Genomic DNA, 19,734 nt, shown 5'->3' with positions numbered 1-19,734 from the left:
TGTCAATAGGCTACCACAGTGCAGCACCTGACACGCTACTGTGTCAGAGTATCACAGTGCACCACACGATGAGGTCTAGTGCATTGTACAGTCTGAACATCACTGCCCTTGTTCTCAATTCTACACTTTTGACAATATACCCTAGCATCGTGTTTGTCTTTTTTATTGCTGCCCCACATTGTTTGGATGGAGAAAGACCTAGGAGTCTCCGTGGACTCCTCACTTTCTCATGTGTTTTAAAGCACAACCACATATAACACACATTTACATACACATCTACATTAGTGTTTACACATGCAGAATCAGTGCTATACATGAATGCAGTGGTCAACACACTCGGGGGACATGGAGGCAGCAGGACACGGGAGCGTTAGAAAAGAGTGATCTTTATTCTTTATTCTCGGACAGGGGGTAAGGCAGGAGTGCGGGGGGGCGTCAGCGGCGCAGGAGTCCCAAGGCACGGTGAGGGCGGCTGCCTGTGGGTCAATAGGGGTCATTGAAGGGGTAGTGCGGATGTCCGGCGTCCCTCGGGACAGACTTCCCGTCCACCTGCAGACGAACGCACAACAGCCACGTGAGACTCGCAAGACCGAGCACACTCTCATCGTTTCATACGTTCTCTCTCTCTCCCTCTCCCTTAGATCAGCATGTTCATCTGCTCATCTTTTCAAGCTGTCTGATAGAAATAAACTCTAATAATTTGTACTTTTAAAATATACTTTGAAAGCATTTTAAATCTGCAGTGGATTTTAAGGGCCACAAGAGGGCAGCCTTGGTATTTGTTTCTTCGGTTTTGTGGCACAGCTGTGGTGTCTATGCGAGAGTCCACAACAACAAGACAAAACGCAACAAAACTGAGCAAATGCCGGGGAATCCACATAAAACTGAACCACCGTTCACCTGCTCACAGAAGAAGACAAGTCCAGGGTTGTACTCGACACGATTATGAAATTTGGCAGTTTCGCAGGCAGGGCCACTGAGGAAGCCACTCACCGTGATGGTGGGCACGATGTAGCGCCAGCCCTTGTTCAGCTCCGTCACGGCTTTCATCTCCTCTGCCTCCAGAGTGAAGTCGAACACCTGAGGACACAGACCGACACGTACACACGCGCACACACAGGCTTTATTAACATCACAATTAAAACAGAGATGCATCTTCAAAGCGTTTAAGGTCTTCTTATACACCGATCAGCCATAACATTCAACACCTTGAACTCGTGATTCATCAGACCAGGCCACCTTCTTCCATTGCTCCGTGGTCCAGTTCTGATGCTCACGTGCCCATTGTAGGCGCTTTCGGCAGTGGACAGGGGTCAGCATGGGCACCCTGACTGGTCTGCGGCTACGTAGCCCCATACGCAACAAACTGCGATGCACCGTGTGTTCTGACACCTTTCTATCAGAACCAGCATTCACTTTTTCAGCAATTTGACCTGCAGTATCTCGTCTGTTGGATCGGACCACACGGGCCAGCCTTCGCTCCCCACGTGAATCAATGAGCCTTGGCCGCCCATGACCCTGTCGCCGGGTCACCGCTTTTCCTTCCTTGGACCACTTTTGATAGGTACTCTCTGCTCTGCTCTGACCCAGGCGTCTAGCCATCACAATGTGGCCCTTGTCAAAGTCGCTCAGATCCTTACGCTGCCCATTTTTCCTGCTTCTAACACATCAACTTTGAGGACAAAATGTTCACTTGCTGCCTAGTATATCCCACCCACTGACAGGTGCCATGATAACGAGATTATCAGTGTTATTCACTTCACCTGTCAGTGGTCATAATGTTATGGCTGATTGGTGTATCTTGCGATACAGAGTGATGTTTCTCTGATGGCCATGGCGGGCCCGAGAGACGAAATAAACACTTCAAAGCCCCATTCCAAGTACAACTGACGCAGAAATTAATTAATGTCAATCGATCAGGCACACTGCAGAGTCAAAAATGATGTTAAACACAAGTGGCGGCACGAGGGAGGGAGGGAGAACGGCGGTGTTTCAGCAGAGGACAGTCTGTGTGTCCGTCTCGGTCTGCTGCGTCTCACCTGGATGTTCTCCTTGATCCTGGACTCGGTGACGCTCTTGGGGATCGTCACCACGCCGCGCTGGGTCTGCCACCTGTCGACGGAGAGCGCACACCTATCAATCGCCTGTCAGTCACCCGGCCGGCAGGAAAAGGTCGCCGAAACAACAATGCAGTACCCTAATGCTTGCGGTTCTATAAAGGGGGCCTTTCGTGAATCTCATCAGCGCTGCACAATGGCAGAGACGGAGCGAAAACCCTCGAACCCGCCTACAGACGGCTTCACACGCAGTGATCTAGGACAAAGGACTGATTGATGTCCTCGTTCTCATTCAGGTTAACGAAACATCTGGTGCAAACGCGGCTCCGGCACGATTCGGGGGAGGAGGAGGAGGAGGAGGAGGAGGACGGTTACACTGTCAAGCTTGTGGGTGTGCGTGTGCGCTCGCGTCTGTCTGTGTTTGTATCCGTGTGCATGTGTGTCTGCATGTGTGTGCATGTCTGCGCGTGCGTGTGTGCATGCGTGCGTGTGTGTGTCTACGTGTGTTTGTCTGTGCATGCGTGCGTTCTCAGTTACCTGAGAATGATCTGAGCAGGGGATCTGCCGTATTTCTGCGCCAGCCTGGCGATGGCAGGTTCCTCCAGCACCACTGGCTCGTCGGGGTGTTTCCAGGACCGGTCCGGGGAGCCCAGGGGGCTGTAGGCCGTCATCACCAGGCCGCGGTCCCGGCAGTGCGCCAACAGCTCTGACTGCACCAGGTAAGGGTGGCACTCCACCTGTGCACATGGGGAACAGCGTCACTCGGTCCGGGGGAACTGGCAGCAGCGCTGAATATACTGCATGTACATACTACCTCTTCCTCCTCCTCCTCCTCCTCTTCCTCCTCTCACCTGCAGCACGGCGGGCTTGATGCTGGCCCCGGCGATGACGTCGTCGATCTGGCGGCTGTTGAAGTTGGACAGTCCGATGGCTCTCACCAGCCCCTTGCCCACCAGCCGCTCCATGGCCGCCCACGTCTGCTTGTAGTCGATGTCGTCGTACAGCAGGGAGCCATCCTCCTTCCTCGGGAACGTCACGTCCCCGCGCCTGTGGGGGACAGCGTGGGTCAGCACGGCGATGCATCTCAGCTGCCGATCATTAAATCACTCGCCATTGGGTGCCTTCTAAACCCGAATACACACACAAACAAAACACCCCCCGCTGATCGGAAACTACCGCAGGCTTTGTACGAACATGTCTTGTCAGGAAAATCAGGCCCTGGGGAGGGAACGCTTCCCCCTTGACCCATTCATGTCACGGACCTCTGACAGGGCTGCGTCTCTGAGCCGCGGACTCCCACCGAGCGCCTCCCTGAGAAACGGACTCGTCTGGGACTCGTTAGCCGACGGCGGCAATCCTAACGAGAGCCCTGCTGCCACTGCCTGCTGCGAGGGCTCTGTCCTCGACTGCCTCACCACCCAACCCCGGCTGTCAGGGGCAGCTGGACACGCGAAAGCTCACGTGACGCAACAAGCCGCCGTGTGAATTACCGGTCTGCGTGCTTCCGAGTGACACAAACACCCAAGAGAAAACTGCGGCGATTCCAAAAATAGAGTCTGTTTGTTTTCTCATCGAGGCCCCGTCTGGTTTTGTGGTCTGTCTGCTTCCTCCCTGTTCGAGCATCAAGCGTTTCACTACCCACGCAGCCCAATCTCTGCTCCATACGGTTGTGTTCAAGTATCAATCAACCAAATAAAACTGATACAGCGCCTTATATACAAAATAATATATCTCAAAGTGCTTCACCAGGAGAGAACAACTAAATAAACCACTACTCAAAATAGTCTCCTGACGTCCCGAGAGAGAACGAGTTCCAGGGTGGATTACTGGACCCCCGCCCCTCCGTGGCATGCTTACTGGAAGGCGTAAGGCCAGTGGATGAGGTACAGGTCCAGGTACTCCAGCTGCAGGTCTTTGAGGGTCTTCAGCAGGGTGGGCTCCACATCCTCGGGGTGGTGTTTGGTGTTCCACAGCTTGGACGTCACGAACACGTCCTCGCGCCGCAGACCCTGCGCAAACAAACACACAGTCGCGTTTCACCGCGGGCCCAGAGAACTCGTAGTAAAGTAAAGATGGTGGCGGGGGAAACGCCTCAGGTGTGCTCTGGCCACGGGCCGAGACGGGGGCTCACCTTGTCCGGCCCGAGCATCTCCTGGAAGGCCTCTCCGATCTCGGTCTCGTTGCCGTAGATGGCGGCGCAGTCTATGTGCCGGTAGCCCGACTGCAGGGCCCATTTCACGGCCTGCTTCACCTGCAACACACAGCCCCAGGGTGAGATGTAGAGAGAGAGAGAGAGAGGTAGGGAGAGAACCTCCACAGCACAGTTCTCCAGCATGTGCACCGTTATCTTCTGAGCAAAAGCACAAACCAGAACATTTTTCCCTTTTTCCCCCCTCTATTTTTCTCCTCCTCCCTCCAGTAAGGAAAGCTAGACTCTTGCTGTTCTCTAAAAACCTGCATCAGACGCCTAGTTTATCTGGCGATTACAGAAACATTGTTATCACGCTCTTCCTCCTCCAGTTGAAGTCCAGTCCTATGCTTGAGGCACATTCCTGAAATCCCCGATTGTAATTAAAGAGCTGGGGCTGAGATGCCCTCACTCATGTGTCCCAAAGAAGATACATTATGCCCTTGACACAAAAGAGGAGGAAAAGTCTAATAATTTCATAATAAAATCCGTACTAGGCACACGTTTCTAATTCCGTCTGGAATGACGAGGCATTATGGCTGGTTAGTCATATCAAGCACCACAAAATGCTACGGGGTGTGTACATTCTTCCAAAACACATTTCCTTATTTCCTCATAGAGTAAACCTTGCTTTATGACTCGGCGTTAATTCTTTAAGGAACTCAGGAGTTTAATTCTGCAAACAAAAGTCACGATGAACAATACATCTCTGTGCTGACGTTTAGAGATCACATTTTATTTTGATTATATTTTGTCAGAAGCCTAGACAGATATTTGGTGGGGAGAAAAACAGTTTTAATTTATATTTAAAAAGAAACCTGTCCTTGTTGATGCGAGAAAGGAGGAGGACAAAAAAGCAGGAAAGATCTCTTTGATCTGTAGCCCACATCTGTGTTTTTTAATAAGCGTTTAATGTCCACTTATCCAACCCTTCATCTGGTTTCTATGGTGCTGCAACTGAAGGGCCGGCAGCCTCAGACACATGAATCCGGGGGGGAACGGGCACGATAAACACGCCACACAGGAAATTAAAGAGAGAAAACAAAACACAGAATGCCAGGCGGACTGAATATCACATCTGAAGCATTCGCCGTTGTATGTTTTATAAAAGTTTTGGAGAATGTTTTGCAAAAGCAGTTCAGGGAGCGAGCAGCTCAGGCACACAGAGTCCTCTCCGCGATTCCTCACGCCTGGAATTGCAACTTAAACGATTTTGCTCGCCACAGACGCGCACAGAGCTCAGGACCTGCCTGAATCGCACCCGTCCCGGTTCAACGTGTTCATTGTCTTTAATTCCCGAGGAGACAAACACAGATCTTGTTCTCACCGTCCCCTGCTCACTCTTCCACGTCCCCAGGCCGATGAGGGGCATCTTCCGGCCCGTACTCAGAACGGCAAAGTCATTCATGCTTGCCCGGTGCACCTGGGGGGACGAAAACAGAAAAACAGGCTCCAGTTAACAGCACCTGCTGCTCACACCCAGCTCTCCCATTAAGTCTGCTTCTCACTGACACACCCTCCAACCAGGTTGACAAACAGCCAAAACAAAACCGCAGGACACATACAAAGGCTTCAGTAAAAACTAAACCAAATGAAAAGAGGGAAATGCATGTGGCAAACTGTCCTAGAGCTCTAGTTTGACATGAACCCATTGCTTGGAAAACTAATAAATAATCCGCTGTTAAACCATTAATCTGGTCACCGCTAATGGGGAGAGCTAGCGCCACAGCCTGCTGGGGTTGAGGACGATTGGTGCTGGATTTGGATGCTTGAGGAAGTGAAATCTGCTGAATGTCAGCTGACTTCCAACACTCATCTCAGACGGATGTCAGCAATCCTGAGGTTTTCCACAAGCCCAGGCCTGGCTGTTCTCAACACGCTGGAACAAATACATTCCACCTATTATGTGTGAGTTACTAAACAAATAAAACTGGGTGGGTACGAACCAGCAGAGTCTACTGTACTGTTCACATACTGTACAACCTAAAGGATATACATTAATTAATGTTTTGTAATCCAGCCAAACATTGCTGAATAACATATTTTTCTCTGAATTGCAGTTGTGGTTTCAATCTAAAATAGCTCACCAAGTCCATTAACTATAAGCATCTAACATAAACATACAGGAGATCATTACTAGCCCTGTCAAGGTATTATTGCAAATCAAATGCAAAAAGCGGATAAATTGAATCGACTTTATATCAGTGAGACCACAAGGCATGTATACAGATATGTGGTTTCTCTACAAAGATAAGGCCGATTCATAGCTCAATAAGGGACGCATATGCAAATATAGTCATATCTAGCTCTTTGTCTCTCTCTCTCTCTCTCTCGGTTGTTCTCAGTCACAGTGACATGAGTTACACATCCTTTCGCAGCACTTTCTGTGTGTATTTTCTGCCTAGTCTATGTGTTAAACCTCCTTTCGTAGCACTGTGTGTGTGCATTTTCTACCTAGTCTGTGATACTACTCCTTCCGCAACACTTAGGCTGTGCATTTCCGACGCAGTCTTTGTGTTGCACCTCTTCCACAGCACCGTGCATTGCATCCCTGCTGTCTCCCCAAGGAGCCCTGCGGTGCAACATCTGCACGACTGCATCTGCATCTGCACCGCAGCGCTGCCCGGGTCCCAGCAACAACAACACCAAAGCCATCTCATTGCTTTAAAAAATAGACATGCTTTTCACTCACCAACTCGTAATAACCCGTGTGCAAACGGCTGTCTGTCGTCTGGGAGGGCTTTGGGAAAGATTGAATTTGGAGCAGCAGCCCGACTTAACTTCGCTCAGATTTCCGTTTCCGGGGTTTGCACTGTGCATCCTGTTCATGCAGTTGTTAAGCCCGGGATTTGTTTCTTCTTGTTTCTGCTGACGCCCGCAGTTTGCACGGTTTTGAAGAAGAAGGATCAACTCCAAGTGATAGCATGTCAATTCGTATGTTATTGTATCCGTTTTTAAATGTAACAAAAAATGATATATTATTGGTAAACATCTTACAAACAAACCAACAAAAACAGGCGTGGGTAGATACAGAAACGTGCACTATGTGAACTGAGAATTATGCATAATTGTGTGATCATAATACATCCATAAATCAATGCATATTTCAATAAATAAGGAGTACGACCTCCTGGCTGAAATTGTCATCTGTACACACCCACCTCCCTGCTCAACAAACTGAATATATGTAATGGATCAGTATTATTACATTAAATACACTGATTGAACTAAAGGAAGCACGAACAGCATTCGTGCAAGGGAAGTGTGCGCATATTCATGAATATTCAACTGTATTTTGCCAACACACGCAGGCGCAGGAATAACCATTGATTAACGCATTGATGAACTGATGCAAGACTTGCTTTCTGACATTATGGAAAAGGGCACGTCTTGCATGTATTCACTCTCACTCTTTCTCGGTGTATTTGCGATGCACGACATACACAAAAGTGCAGAGTCATGCTGGCAAAGCAGACCGAGCTGCACCGGGAGCCAGCGGGGTCGGCAGGGGGCGGGCACTCCCTGTTCTCGCGATAGGTGGCCCGGCGCAGGCTGGCATGTGCTGTTCTCGCGAGAAGTGGCCAGGTATAAAGCATTGCACTCCGGGGCGCCCTCGGTCTGACCGCCGTCACTTCTCTGCGGAGCCCGAGCTGCTGTTGTGTTGATACAGGTGAGTGCACCGCTTTACTGGCGTAATTAATTCAGCGCCGCACCTGTCATGCATCAGGTGTTGAACAGATTATACATTGCATTCGTGTTATGGGTGGGATACGTGGGGCTGTCATGTTTTAATATCCTGCTTGGCTATTTAAGGCACAGGTCCTGGTGTGGAGCTCCTTGCTGCGAGATCGCTGATGGAGGCTGCACGTCTGAAATGCGATTTTTCTGTCGGGCTGAATGGGGGAAATGTGCATATTAAACGCACAGGCGAACCGTTTCGTGCTGCGGGGGATGTGTGGATGTGGAAATGCATCCTCCACACTGCAGCCAAGCGTGGATCCGCAGAGCTCCCATTGCCAAACCACGGTCTTAACAGGCAGTTCATTGCATAATATTCGTGGTTGGTTTTTGGAAAGCTGAACTTCAGAGCAATGCAGTGGCACCCAGTCGAGCCTGGAGTTTCACTTCATGCATGATGTCCGTGTCCTCCGCCTCCGGTCCCGCAGCAGCAGCAGGTGTTTCTCGGCTGGGCCGCTGCAGGTCTCTAATGTAGGCCCTGGTGCCCTGGCTTTGCACGGCCTGCTCGGAAACCTGCTGTCTGGGGCACTGAAGAGCAGCTGCCACTGCTTTCAATGGTGCTTTGTAAGGGAAAGTGACTGCGGCGTCATGCATGACATCCATTCACGCTCGGCTGTAAATAAAATGCTAGTAAGGTGTCTGCGTGCTTTCTTGTCTGCTCTGCATCTAATTTCACTGCTCAGCTAATTTCTCCCAGGTTCAATGTCCCATAGGTCAACGTCCAGTCTCATGGCCGGCGGTAGTTTGCTTTTGAGTTTGAACTTTGCATTGCAAGATCGCTTCTATAGAGACTATATTTAATGCATATAGTCTTTATGCTTTTTAAATGTCAAGATCAGTTTCCCTAAGGTGTAATATAATCCCTAAGCGCACGGTTCACGTTGTGCATGGCCTGGGCTGAGCTCCAGCTATGCACCGACTCCCTGCACGGGTTGTGTGCATTGTGTACAGCTGACACAATGACCAGTATTGTGCAAAGCAGTTTCACCAACCTAAAGGATACACAAAGCATCCCCCCACCTGTTGGCCGTTTCTTTGTGGACTGATACTGAGCCTGATGGTGATTCACACTAAATCCAATGAGCCTTTTGTTTCCTTGTGGTAACCATGCTTTTTCCTAATTAAATGCCACACCCTGAGGTAAGGCAGTATGTTTGTCAGGACAGTGTGGATAGGATCCTATACGAGCAGCCTACTTATTCCCCTCATTATAAAACCATCCCTTCTGTTCCCTCCAGACAGGCTGAAGTGAAGATGTCTGCCGGTAAAGCTCGCATCGGGAAGCCCGCCCCGGACTTCAAGGCCATGGCGGTGATGCCTGATGGCCAGTTCAAGGAGGTCAAGCTCTCCGACTACAGAGGTAACTGCCATGTGCTTTTTTTTATATGGACCAAAGTGCAGCGTCGGCTAAAGCTGCTTTGGTCAGGTGTGCCCCGTCCTCGTTGATTTGAGGATTAGAGATGTAAATCAAGATTTGAATATAAAGAAATGTCCACTTTAGTTCCGTAGACTATTATAATACACCGTTGCAGCTTAGGCTTGTGCAAGGAATCGGACAGGAAGTGAAGTTCCTTGTTTACAGTTCCCCTCGCTTCCTGCCAGACACCCCCTCTCTCGTGCTTTTAGGAATACAGCAAATGATGCACTTCCTGCAGTTATGTGCACAGATGTCTTCTCAATGCAGAACTCGGGTTCAGTGTGACGGTGCTGCAGTTCACTGAAGCGCCTCGTTTTCCTGCATATTGTCAGAATTGAGTCCCTATTTAGTATTTGAAACGGCAAAGGGTGAAAGTAAATGCACTTCACCGCAGTTCAGGGATGCATTCTTGAAACCGGCCTCTCTGCTCACAAGCGGGTGACGTCTGTGGTGAGTGGAGCGGTTCTAATGCCTGTCTCTCTGCAGGGAAGTACGTGGTGTTTTTCTTCTACCCCCTGGACTTCACCTTCGTCTGTCCCACGGAGATCATTGCCTTCAGCGACGGTGCGGAGGAGTTCAAGAAGATCAACTGCGAGGTGATCGGTGCCTCTGTGGACTCCCACTTCTGTCACCTGGCCTGGTGAGCGGCCGAGCTCGTCCACGTGCCTGCAGAACATACCGTCTCTGTACTGTACTGTCCTGTGGTGCTAGAAGATGACCTTGTATATGTTTTTGGTTCATTTCTCCCATCTCCCTCCTTTTAAAGGATCAACACACCCCGGAAGCAGGGAGGTCTGGGTCACATGAAGATCCCCCTGGTGTCTGACACGCTGCGCTCAATCTCCACGGACTATGGCGTGCTGAAGGAGGACGAGGGCATCGCCTTCAGGTGAGGCCCGTGGTCACAACATGCCACCTTGCAGTCCAGAGCTACAGTCCACCGGTTTCAGTGTCCGGTTTAAAGAGCAATAAGAGGCAGGCTGATGGACCAATGGTCTTCACTAGAGCAGGTTAGAGACTCCCGGAAATTGCGGGCAGAAGACTCTATCGATGTTTGTCTGGAATCTGTGTTTTTAGGCTCCTTTCCCTCTGCCGATGTTGAGGGTTTCTGAGGTTGGCGTTCAGTTCGCATTTATAGGTTGCGGTCTTGGGTCCTCGATGCCAGTTTTCGGGGTCTCGTCCTTGGCCTCGCTCTGAGGACTTTGTTTAAAATCACTTGCGTAACTTCTTGTAATGAAAACGGATGGCAAATTTTACTTTTAAATGAATCGGTTTTCTAAAAATGTTAGTGTGGAGTTGAGTTAAATTTTAGATGTGTTGCAACAAAACTGATAAATGATGTGCAAACTCTAGCTGGTCAGCGCATGGGAGGAAGGAAGAAAAAAAAAAAACTAAAGCAAAACAACAAAGAAACTGTGATTTACTGGAGGTTTTTTTCGTGCTAAAAAAAATGTACGTCTAACCAAATTGATAAACTGCATGACTGTGGCATTTTACCTTTTAAAATTCTTCTCATTGGCCTTGCCCTTGGTTTGACCTTGTGGCTCCCGACCTCGACCTTGGCCTTTTGAGTCCCGGCCTTGAATCCAAGACTGCCCGGTTGTAGGGAATCTAATTGGGTCAATGGCTGAAAGGTGCTGTTCTCCCCCCCCGCTCTAAATACACTGTGTTGTGGTCGGATGTGGCTGTAAGTCATGGCCACAGTTTACAGCTTAGACTTTGTACTTTGCATTTATGGGCTTGTAGGCTTTGATCTGTGTTCTGAAATCAAATCTGGTGTCGCAAAGGCGGAGTAAAGTGTGATTTCACAGCGATTTGTAAATGTGTTGCATAATTGCGAAATATACTGCAAATGTGTTGGTGTCATTCACATTGTAAATAAAGTGGTGTAAAGTCCATGAACAGATTTTAAAACCTCTATAAAGTTAGATAGAAGCCTGATTTTCCCCCCCCACCACCCCATGGAGCCTTGTCGCAGTGTTCCCTCCAACCCAGGGATGAATATGGGTGGGCAGCTGTGGTGTGAATCTCGTGTGTAGATCCCCGTGAGTGACATTGATCTCTTTTCCTGACCGTATCTTTAATGGACTGCTTTCAGAGGTCTGTTCATCATTGATGACAAGGGCATCCTGCGCCAGATCACCATCAACGACCTGCCCGTGGGGCGCTCTGTGGATGAGACGCTGCGTCTGGTGCAGGCCTTTCAGTTCACCGACAAGCACGGAGAAGGTGAGACCGGCCGATCGACCAGACTGACGCAAATGGGTTTCGTTTTTTCCTGCTCTAATGCAAAATGTTCCCTTTTTTTCTTAACTCCCAGATAAACCTCTTTCACTGGGGTGAGGGATGGAAAACATTGAGTTCTTCCACTCCTTGTGTCAAGAATTTCTAGCTTTTAAACTAGTCAAACTGATTTTCAGAGATTTAAAACACAATTGCCTGTGTCAGTTTTGCATTTAACTTAATGTGCATGAGTTCATTACGCTCGAGGGCAGTCGGGGTGAGTTCGTCCTGCGGGTAATTGATTTGCAGGACACTAGCATGATATTTTGGGACATGCCGTGGGAGGTCACCGAGCGGAGATTGACCTGTCCATTGTTCTGCAGTGTGCCCCGCCGGCTGGAAGCCCGGAAGTGACACCATCAAGCCCGACATCCAGAAGAGCAAAGACTTCTTCGCCAAGCAGAAGTAAACGGACCCTTCTGTGCACCGTGCTCTAGGCCTCTTGAGACCGCGGACCTGTGGGGGAACAACCTAGTGTAGGGGCGGGGGATGTAATTAAGTCATAGTGACCTTGTTCTGTATTTTGTTACTGTTATTAAAATAATATAAAGCGTAGAGACCAAAGTGTGACTGGGGGGGAAACCTGGTCACCATTACAGCACTTGGAACTCGGAAGTGATCACTGTTTGCCTTAGAGATGTTTGTTAATGCCTTTTATGGGGGTCTTTCTGTGAACCTGTCATTTAACTGTCAAGAACTGATTTTCCAGTACGTTCTGCAGGTTTTTGTGACTTAACACCTAGTGTTGCTAGTACTGTGGCTCCAAGTTTTGTGGAGATGGTTGGGTGGGACGTGCCCAGCTGTATTCATTTTGTATATTAAAGTGGTCCGTCATCCAGAAACTAGGACCACAAGGTAACTAGCACCATCTGATATTGCACTATGACAAACTATTTTTGTGTGATCTTTGACTGAGGATAATAAAAGTAGGTGGTGAGAAAATGGTTTTGTATTGTATGAATTCCCTTTGTATCCCCCTGTCTTGTGTATGGCTTGCTGTTAAGTTTCTATTCCCATAAGTACAGAACCCATTTGTAAAGGTCTGAAGTGGGTAATGATGCACTGAACACTAATTCTGCTTTCCAGTGGTTTGCTTGTCCTGTTCATATGCTTTTTCATATTGAGCAAATAGTACACCATTTACACAACCTAAATATCATTAAACTGCTCTAGTGCCATCTGGGTCTTTTGGTGACCAAGTCTTGCATTAGGACTATTAATAAACTTATTTAATACGAGTGTGTCAAAAGTCACTAGAAACTGCATGATTTTTACTTTTACCTTCTGTCCTTAAACCTCATCCTTAATTGTTCCATTCTTTAAAATATGAAGTTACATTTGAACTTAGTCCGATACTGTGGACTTCCACAGGCCTGTATTGTCCGCGCTAATGAATATTGAGTGCAAAGTGGTCCATTTATTCTGTACTTCCAGTCCAGCTCTAGAGTGCGTCTTTCCCTACACGCACACACGCCCGTTTTTCGGCACTAAATGACTTCACTATAGCATTAGTCTTCATGTTAAAAGTGTCTGATGCGCTGCGGAGGTTTTTGCAAGAAAATGTGCATTGAAGCGGCGCGCGCGGGGGCTGGCGGCGCATGCGCGGTGGGTCGGTCAGGCGTTACCTCAGGGCGGCCGGACGAGCAGCTGAGCGACTTTAAACAGGCGGCCTGTGTGTGTGTGTGTGTGAGAGAGAGAGAGAGAGAGAGAGAGAGAGAGAGAGCATCCACAGACCCGTCCTGCTCATCCCGTTTTCTCCGCACGGTGTCGGACCTGAAGAGTCCCGGACAGACGCGCCACGACGATGACGAGCCAGAGGCTGCGGAGGCAGGACACCTCCGAGGTACCGCCATCCTAGGCCCTTCACACACCAATCAATCAGTCAACGAATAAATAAGTGCATGCTGAAATAAATACGCACATGGGCATTTCTATGTATTTCACCATGTATTGATACGGTGTCGCCCCCTGCTGGCGAGATTGATTCATCTTGAATTATGACGTTAAATAGAGGGAAATGGGCAACTATTTCCATAATATCCGCAAGCCACTTGGACCTGGGCTTCATGATCCTGGCCCTGGAGCAGCCCCTGCCCCCTGCTGGTTTTCCTTCCAGCCGAGCTCTCCGTTACTTAATTGAACCCTTAATTGCAGTAACAATAATACGTTATTTATACAATGTCATACTTAACTTTAAACCCTACTGTTTAAACGAATGAAAAGGCTCTGATTTCAAAAATCATTACTTCAATTAAGGTTTCAATTAAGTAATTAAGAGCTTGGCTGGAACAATGGTAGGTATGGTAGGGGCTCCTCCAGGGCCAGGACTTGGCCACTGTTTACAATCTCTAATTATTTTTTTACATTCTTTATATTCAATAACATAATCTGGTATGGCTGAACAAGTGTCCCAGTTCTTAAGAATGAGAGCGTGATATCGGCCTCTCTGTCCCAGTGGACCACCCTGTTCCCCAGTGACATCAGGACTCGGTCCCAGTCGGTGGTGTTCGTCAAGAGGATGATGGTGGTGGCCGTGTCCTCCATCACGTACCTGCGGGGGATTTTCCCGGAAGGGGCCTACCAGTCCCGTTACCTGGAAGGTACGGCACACTGTGCGACATACGTGGGGTAACTCGGTGAAAGCCAATTCAAGGCCAGAGTAAAATGTGACGTGGATCGACTGTATTCAGAAGTTAAACCCCTCTTCTTAAACATCTCCTCTAGATTTGTGCATTAAAGTGTTGCGAGAGAACAGCGCTGTCCCCGGCGCCTGTAAGGTCGTTAAATGGTAAGAGTTAAATATCCGCCCAGCTCTTCCTTTCTCATTCATCTACTACTTCTTAGTGTTGTCAACCAAGATATGATATCCCGCGTTGTTTTCACAGGATGATGGGATGCTTTGATGCTCTAGAGAAAGGATATGTAAGTACTTTTAACAAAAAGGATCAGTTGTCTCCTGTCAGATTTTATAGGGGTTTGACTATCGTTTGTTTTTATTTTTCCACAGCTACACATCCTGTTTATTGGTGTAAGTATTTCAAAACTGCTACCACAAAGCCAATATTGTGAGCGTAGGTGTGTAGGGTTCATCGTGTAATAGCTTTTTTCACAAAGCGAGGTGAGGAGAAAATAAAGTTCTAATATCAAGTATTCTAGCGTGTAAAGGATTGCATTGTGCTGCATTGTTTTCTTTCCTTCGTTGTATTGCTTTGTACAATTAATTTTAATGTCAGTTACCTCAGACAAAGGTGTCCAACAAATACATGAATGAATACACGGAATGGAGTCCTATTCTCAAAATTTAATATATACTGTACGCAGATATTGAGCATTAATCTTTCATTTAGAAAACTGGAAATATAATAAATAGCTCTTTGGATTCTTGTTCTGCACATCATGAACAAATAAGGAGACCTTGGGGTGGGTTTAATGGGATGTTATATGGAAACGAAATTCTCTTTTTATGTTTTGAATGTCTTGCCAGCAGATGGCAGTGAACTCTCTTGGCAGAGATGGTTCATTTCTGACGCAATGTGTGAGCGAAGAGGTTTGAGGAAGTTTACAAATGTAGCGTTTTAAGAAGGTGAACGGTTGTAAAACACTGAGCAAAACATATGTTGATGACCTTTGTGTTTTTATGTTATTTAGTGATATTCATTAACTGGCAGCATTAACAGTACAGTCTTTTGATTAACCTCCAGGTGCACAGAAATGCAGAGGACCCAAGTGTAAGCACCCTTAATGGATTTATATTTTGGACCTCAGTTTCTACTAAAAGCCATTGTGTTTCCTCTGTTCTTCACTATTCGCCTTCATTTGATGTTTTAATTTTCAGAGCATTGTTGAGTCTTACCAGTTCAAGGTCAGGTATACCTCAGACGGCCCACAGATGGATATACAGAGGTAATATGTCACTATATAAGTGTATTTACTTATAAATGAGCCTGAACAATGGTCTGAGGTCTTTGCGTTGTTGTGTTTTAAGCAGCAACAAGCTGGCGATGCGAGTCGGCCTGGAGGACACGAAGAAGGCCTCGGTGATGCTCGTCCGCAAGCTGTTCCTGCTCATGCAGAACCTGGACGTCCTGCCCAGCGGCGTCTCGCTCACCATGAAACTGTACTACTACGATAACGGTACGATAAGAGCCCCGTCTTTGCCCCCAGATTAGATTAGAAGATAGACAACCCCAGGACTGAAAAATCCTGCTGTTCTCGGTGCTGCTGAAACACACAACCCTGCTTCCTGTTGTCTGGCCACCTTGGGACGTAAATATCGAAGTTCCAGTTTTGTGGAGAGGAAGAAGAAAATAAATGCACACGAGGGGGCAGCACAGAGCAGAGCTGACACCAGTAAGTCACAAACTGAAGAGACGCCTGCAGCAGCACAGCCTGAGTGAACTATCGTGGGTTCCCAAACACACAGCGGCAGAAAGACAAAACTGGAATTTAGAGTGACAAGAACATAAGAACATAAGACAGTGTCCAATCCAGAGGAGCCCATTCGCCCCATCGTGCTCGTTTGGTGTCCATTAATAACTAAGTGATCAAGGATCCTATCCAGTCTGTTTTTGAATGATCCCAAATTGTCTCTTCAGCCACATCGCTGGGGAGTTTGTTCAGATTGTGACGCCTCTCTGTGTGAAGAAGTGTCTCCTGTTTTCTGTCTTGAATGCCTTGAAGCCCAATTTCCATTTGTGTCCCCGGGTGCGAGTGTCCCTGCTGATCTGGAAAAGCTCCTCTGGTCTGATGTGGTCGATGCCTTTCATGATTTTGAAGACTTGGATCAAGTCCCCACGTAGTCTCCTCTGTTCCAGGGTGAAAAGGTTCAGGTCCTCAGTCTCTCAGTAGGACATTCCCTTCAGACCTGGAATAAGTCTGGTTGCTCTCCTCTGAACTGCCTCTAGAGCAGCGATTTCTTTCTTGAAGTGTGGAGCCCAGAACTGTGCACAGTATCCAGATGAGCTCTAACTAGTGCATTGTAAAGTCTGAACATCACTGCCCTTGTTCTCAATTCTACACTTTTGACAATATACCCTAACATTGTGTTTGCCTTTTTTATTGCTTCCCCACATTGTTTGGATGGGAAGAGTGATGAGTCCACATAAATGCCTGGTCGGTTTCTGTACGGCTCTGTGTCTCCCTCTCCCAGTGACCCCCCCAGACTACCAGCCCCCCGGGTTCAAGGAGGGCGAGAGCGACAGCCTGTGGTTTGAGGGGACGGCCGTCCACTTCAAGGTGGGCGACCTGCAGACCCCGTTCCACACCATGAAGGTGCAGGTGACGGCCGAGCAGGATGCGGTGGAGCGCATGCAGAGGCAGAAGGTGGTCCGCGAGGCCGTGGCCGGGCCAGGGGGGGCAGCGCGCGCAGACCAGGGACCTGGCAGACACGTGAGGGAGATTTTTATTGTGGTTATTGCTATGGTTAGGATGATGGTGATGTTTATGTGTTTATTCTGAAAGGCTTGTCAAAAACGGGACGTGCCAATAGATAGGCCCATGATTTTAGTTTTAGAAAGACAGATGCATTATGGTCACCACAGTTTTGATCTGTTCCTCGTGATGCTCATTCCCATTAATTAAAACTGTTGTGCAGTTCACACACACACACACACGCAAACTGAGTGTGTTCTGATGTGAATAATCCAGATGACGTGCCATGTCTACAGGAGTGAACGCACTAATCCGACGACGCTCTTTGTTCATATCACAGGACAGTGAGGCGTGTAAGGAAGAGACTGAGGATGGTAGGTTTCCCCCGATCTGTGTTTTTATGTAAGTGACTTTCTCCATTATAGCCTGAAGGGAAGATGTATTGTCTCTCATGCACGATTTAGTATTTCTACACTTGCGCATTATGCTGACAGATAGAGAACTACAAAATCTAGATACTTCAGATATGACACATTATCACGAGATACAGTTCATAAATATGTGGAAAGTGACAGAATTGTCGTCAGTGATGTTCTTCAAGTGTAGACTTTCACCTTGAATTTGAGGGCAGTTACATTCAAATTGAGTGAACGGTGTAGAAATTACACCCATGTTTATGTGTGGTCCCCCCAATTTCAGGGGCTCAAAAGTATTAACATAATCCTGAATTAAATTGTTAGTTTCAATACTTGGTTGCAAATCCTTTGCAGTCAATGACTGCCTGAAGTCTGAACCCATAGACATCACCAGATGCTGGGTTTCTTCCCTGCTGATGCTCTGCCAGGCCTGCACTGCAGTGTCTTTAGTTCCTGCTTGTTCTTGGGGCGTTTTGCCTTCAGTTTTGCCTTCAGCAAGTGAAATGCTGCTCAATTGGATTCAGGTCAGGTGATTGACTTGGCCATTTTAGAACATTACACTTCTTCACCTTAAAGAAGTCTAGGGCTGCTTTCACAGTATGCTTCGGGTCATTGTCCATCTGCACTGTGAAGCGCCGTCCAATGAGTTTTGAAGCATTTGGCTGAATCTGAGCAGATAATACAGCTCTAAACACTTCAGAATTCATCCTGCTGCTTTTGTATCACCAGTAAATACAAGGAAACCAGTTCCCTTGGCAGCCATACATGCCCATGCCATAACATGCTTCACAGATGAGCTGGTGTGCTTCGGATCATGAGCTGTTCCTAAAGCAGGAACTAAAGACAGCTGCAGTGCAGGCCTGGCAGAGCATCACCAGGGAAGAAACCCAGCATCTGGTGATGTCAATGGGTTCCAGACTTTGCAATCAAGTACTGAAACTCACAATTTATTTCATGATTATGTTAGTTTGTCCAAATACTTTTGACCCGCATAAACTTGGGGGGACCACACATAAAAATGGGTGTAATTCCTGCACCGTTTACCCAATTTGGATGTAACTACCCTCAAATTAAAGATGAAAGTCTACTCTTAAAGCACTTGTTTCCTTTCAAACCCATTGTGGTGGCGTACAGAGACAAAATGATGACAATTGTGTCACTGTCCACATAATTATGGACCTAACTATTTATTTCTCTCATGTCCCTTCCTGGGTTCCGTATGCAGGAGAAAGAAGAGATTCTGTAGCAGCTTGTCACAAACTGTCCCGTGTTAGTGTTGGCTCAGATTGGTGCTCTGAGCGGGTGTGTTGTGCAGTGTGATGGCAACTCAGAGATCCGTGCTGCGGTGCAGCCTTTACTGTGCCCGGACTCAAAATAAACTCTCCAGAGAACAGTGAACTGCAAGGCACCCTCTTCACTGCTGACAGGGCTACAATCGCACGTCTCTGTTGCGGTATTGGTTTACAGAGAACGGGCTAGAAAGCCTGGCCCCCTGTGGTTGTGTGTGTTGTTGAACACGCTGCTCTGACAGGCTTGTCTCCTGTTTCCATTTCAGAGTCTGCAGAGTTCAAGCAGCCCTACACAGCTAAACCCAAGGTGAATACAAGACACCATGTATACAGACAGATGTTTCTGGATTGATGTGTGACTCTGTACAGTCTCTGGAGCAGAGCGTGCTTTAAAACACACACCTCCGTGGACTGAGGGTGCGCCGTGCTTACGAGTAAAAAACACACTTTTTATTGCGAGACTTCAAACGAATTCAGAGCCGTTCAGAGTGTTACTGCTGTAGCCTGAGAGTCTGTGTCCGAGTGTTGCTTTCCAAAGGGCAGACAGACCCATGAGTCAGACCCGAGAGTGTGTGTCCTCAGCAGTTATGGAGTAACCTGTGCATGTGATGTCCTGGGGGTGTGTGTGTCTGAGCACGAGCTCCTGTGTGAGAGTGTGCTTCCCACTGCCAGAACAGGCTGTCCTTTTCCACTGTATCTTCATGAATATGCATTTATTTTAGACCGGCCTCTAGCGTCAGTCTTCATTCAGCCTCTGCTCAACTGACTGGCATCACAACAACAAAGTCTACATAGAAACAAACCAGTATATAGATATCTGTGTATGTATGTATTTACAGTGGCTCTCAAAAGTATTCACCCTCATTGGACTGCTCCACATGCCACCAGAATGGATTTAATCAGGAGCAAATCATTCTAAATGATAAATACAAAATAATAAAATAATAAATAATTGAATGCACAAGTATTCAGTCAA

At 47.7% G+C, this 19,734-nt stretch overlaps 3 protein-coding genes across 4 annotated transcripts; 2 read left to right on the top strand and 1 right to left on the bottom strand.

Annotated features, from left to right (window-relative positions):
* Positions 1–368: 368 nt before the first annotated feature.
* On the bottom strand, positions 369–7,138 carry akr1a1b (aldo-keto reductase family 1, member A1b (aldehyde reductase)). Of its 2 annotated transcripts, none has more exons than XM_066692597.1 (9): positions 6,938–7,138; positions 5,573–5,668; positions 4,189–4,308; positions 3,915–4,066; positions 2,909–3,104; positions 2,595–2,794; positions 2,040–2,112; positions 994–1,080; positions 369–549 (listed from the first exon to the last, which is right to left on the bottom strand). In XM_066692597.1, exons 2-9 carry the CDS (start codon positions 5,651–5,653, stop codon positions 484–486), a joined length of 975 nt encoding a protein of 324 aa, XP_066548694.1. In that variant the 5' UTR covers positions 5,654–5,668; positions 6,938–7,138; the 3' UTR covers positions 369–483. The 2 variants fall into 2 exon arrangements, with proteins under 2 accessions (XP_066548694.1, XP_066548695.1); XM_066692598.1 differs by lacking the exon at positions 6,938–7,138 and adding an exon at positions 6,700–6,797.
* Positions 7,139–7,808: 670 nt separating this feature from the next.
* Positions 7,809–12,627, top strand: prdx1 (peroxiredoxin 1). Its single transcript, XM_066692599.1, has 6 exons — positions 7,809–7,915; positions 9,222–9,343; positions 9,887–10,040; positions 10,167–10,289; positions 11,499–11,629; positions 12,007–12,627. The coding sequence occupies exons 2-6, from the start codon at positions 9,238–9,240 to the stop codon at positions 12,090–12,092; spliced, it is 600 nt and encodes a 199-aa protein (XP_066548696.1). The 5' UTR covers positions 7,809–7,915; positions 9,222–9,237; the 3' UTR covers positions 12,093–12,627.
* Positions 12,628–13,395: 768 nt separating this feature from the next.
* Positions 13,396–17,355, top strand: zte38 (zebrafish testis-expressed 38). The gene is made up of 10 exons (XM_066692710.1): positions 13,396–13,526; positions 14,139–14,283; positions 14,408–14,471; positions 14,569–14,605; positions 14,691–14,711; positions 15,385–15,411; positions 15,519–15,586; positions 15,669–15,817; positions 16,833–17,071; positions 17,350–17,355. The coding sequence occupies exons 1-10, from the start codon at positions 13,488–13,490 to the stop codon at positions 17,353–17,355; spliced, it is 795 nt and encodes a 264-aa protein (XP_066548807.1). The 5' UTR covers positions 13,396–13,487.
* Positions 17,356–19,734: the final 2,379 nt, after the last annotated feature.

Source organism: Amia ocellicauda, chromosome 19 (genome assembly GCF_036373705.1).
Source record: "Amia ocellicauda isolate fAmiCal2 chromosome 19, fAmiCal2.hap1, whole genome shotgun sequence".
In the NCBI taxonomy this organism is placed as follows: Eukaryota; Metazoa; Chordata; class Actinopteri; order Amiiformes; family Amiidae; genus Amia; species Amia ocellicauda.
The sequence above is the reverse complement of the archived record's forward strand: the minus strand, read 5'-3'. Positions and strand labels throughout refer to the sequence as shown.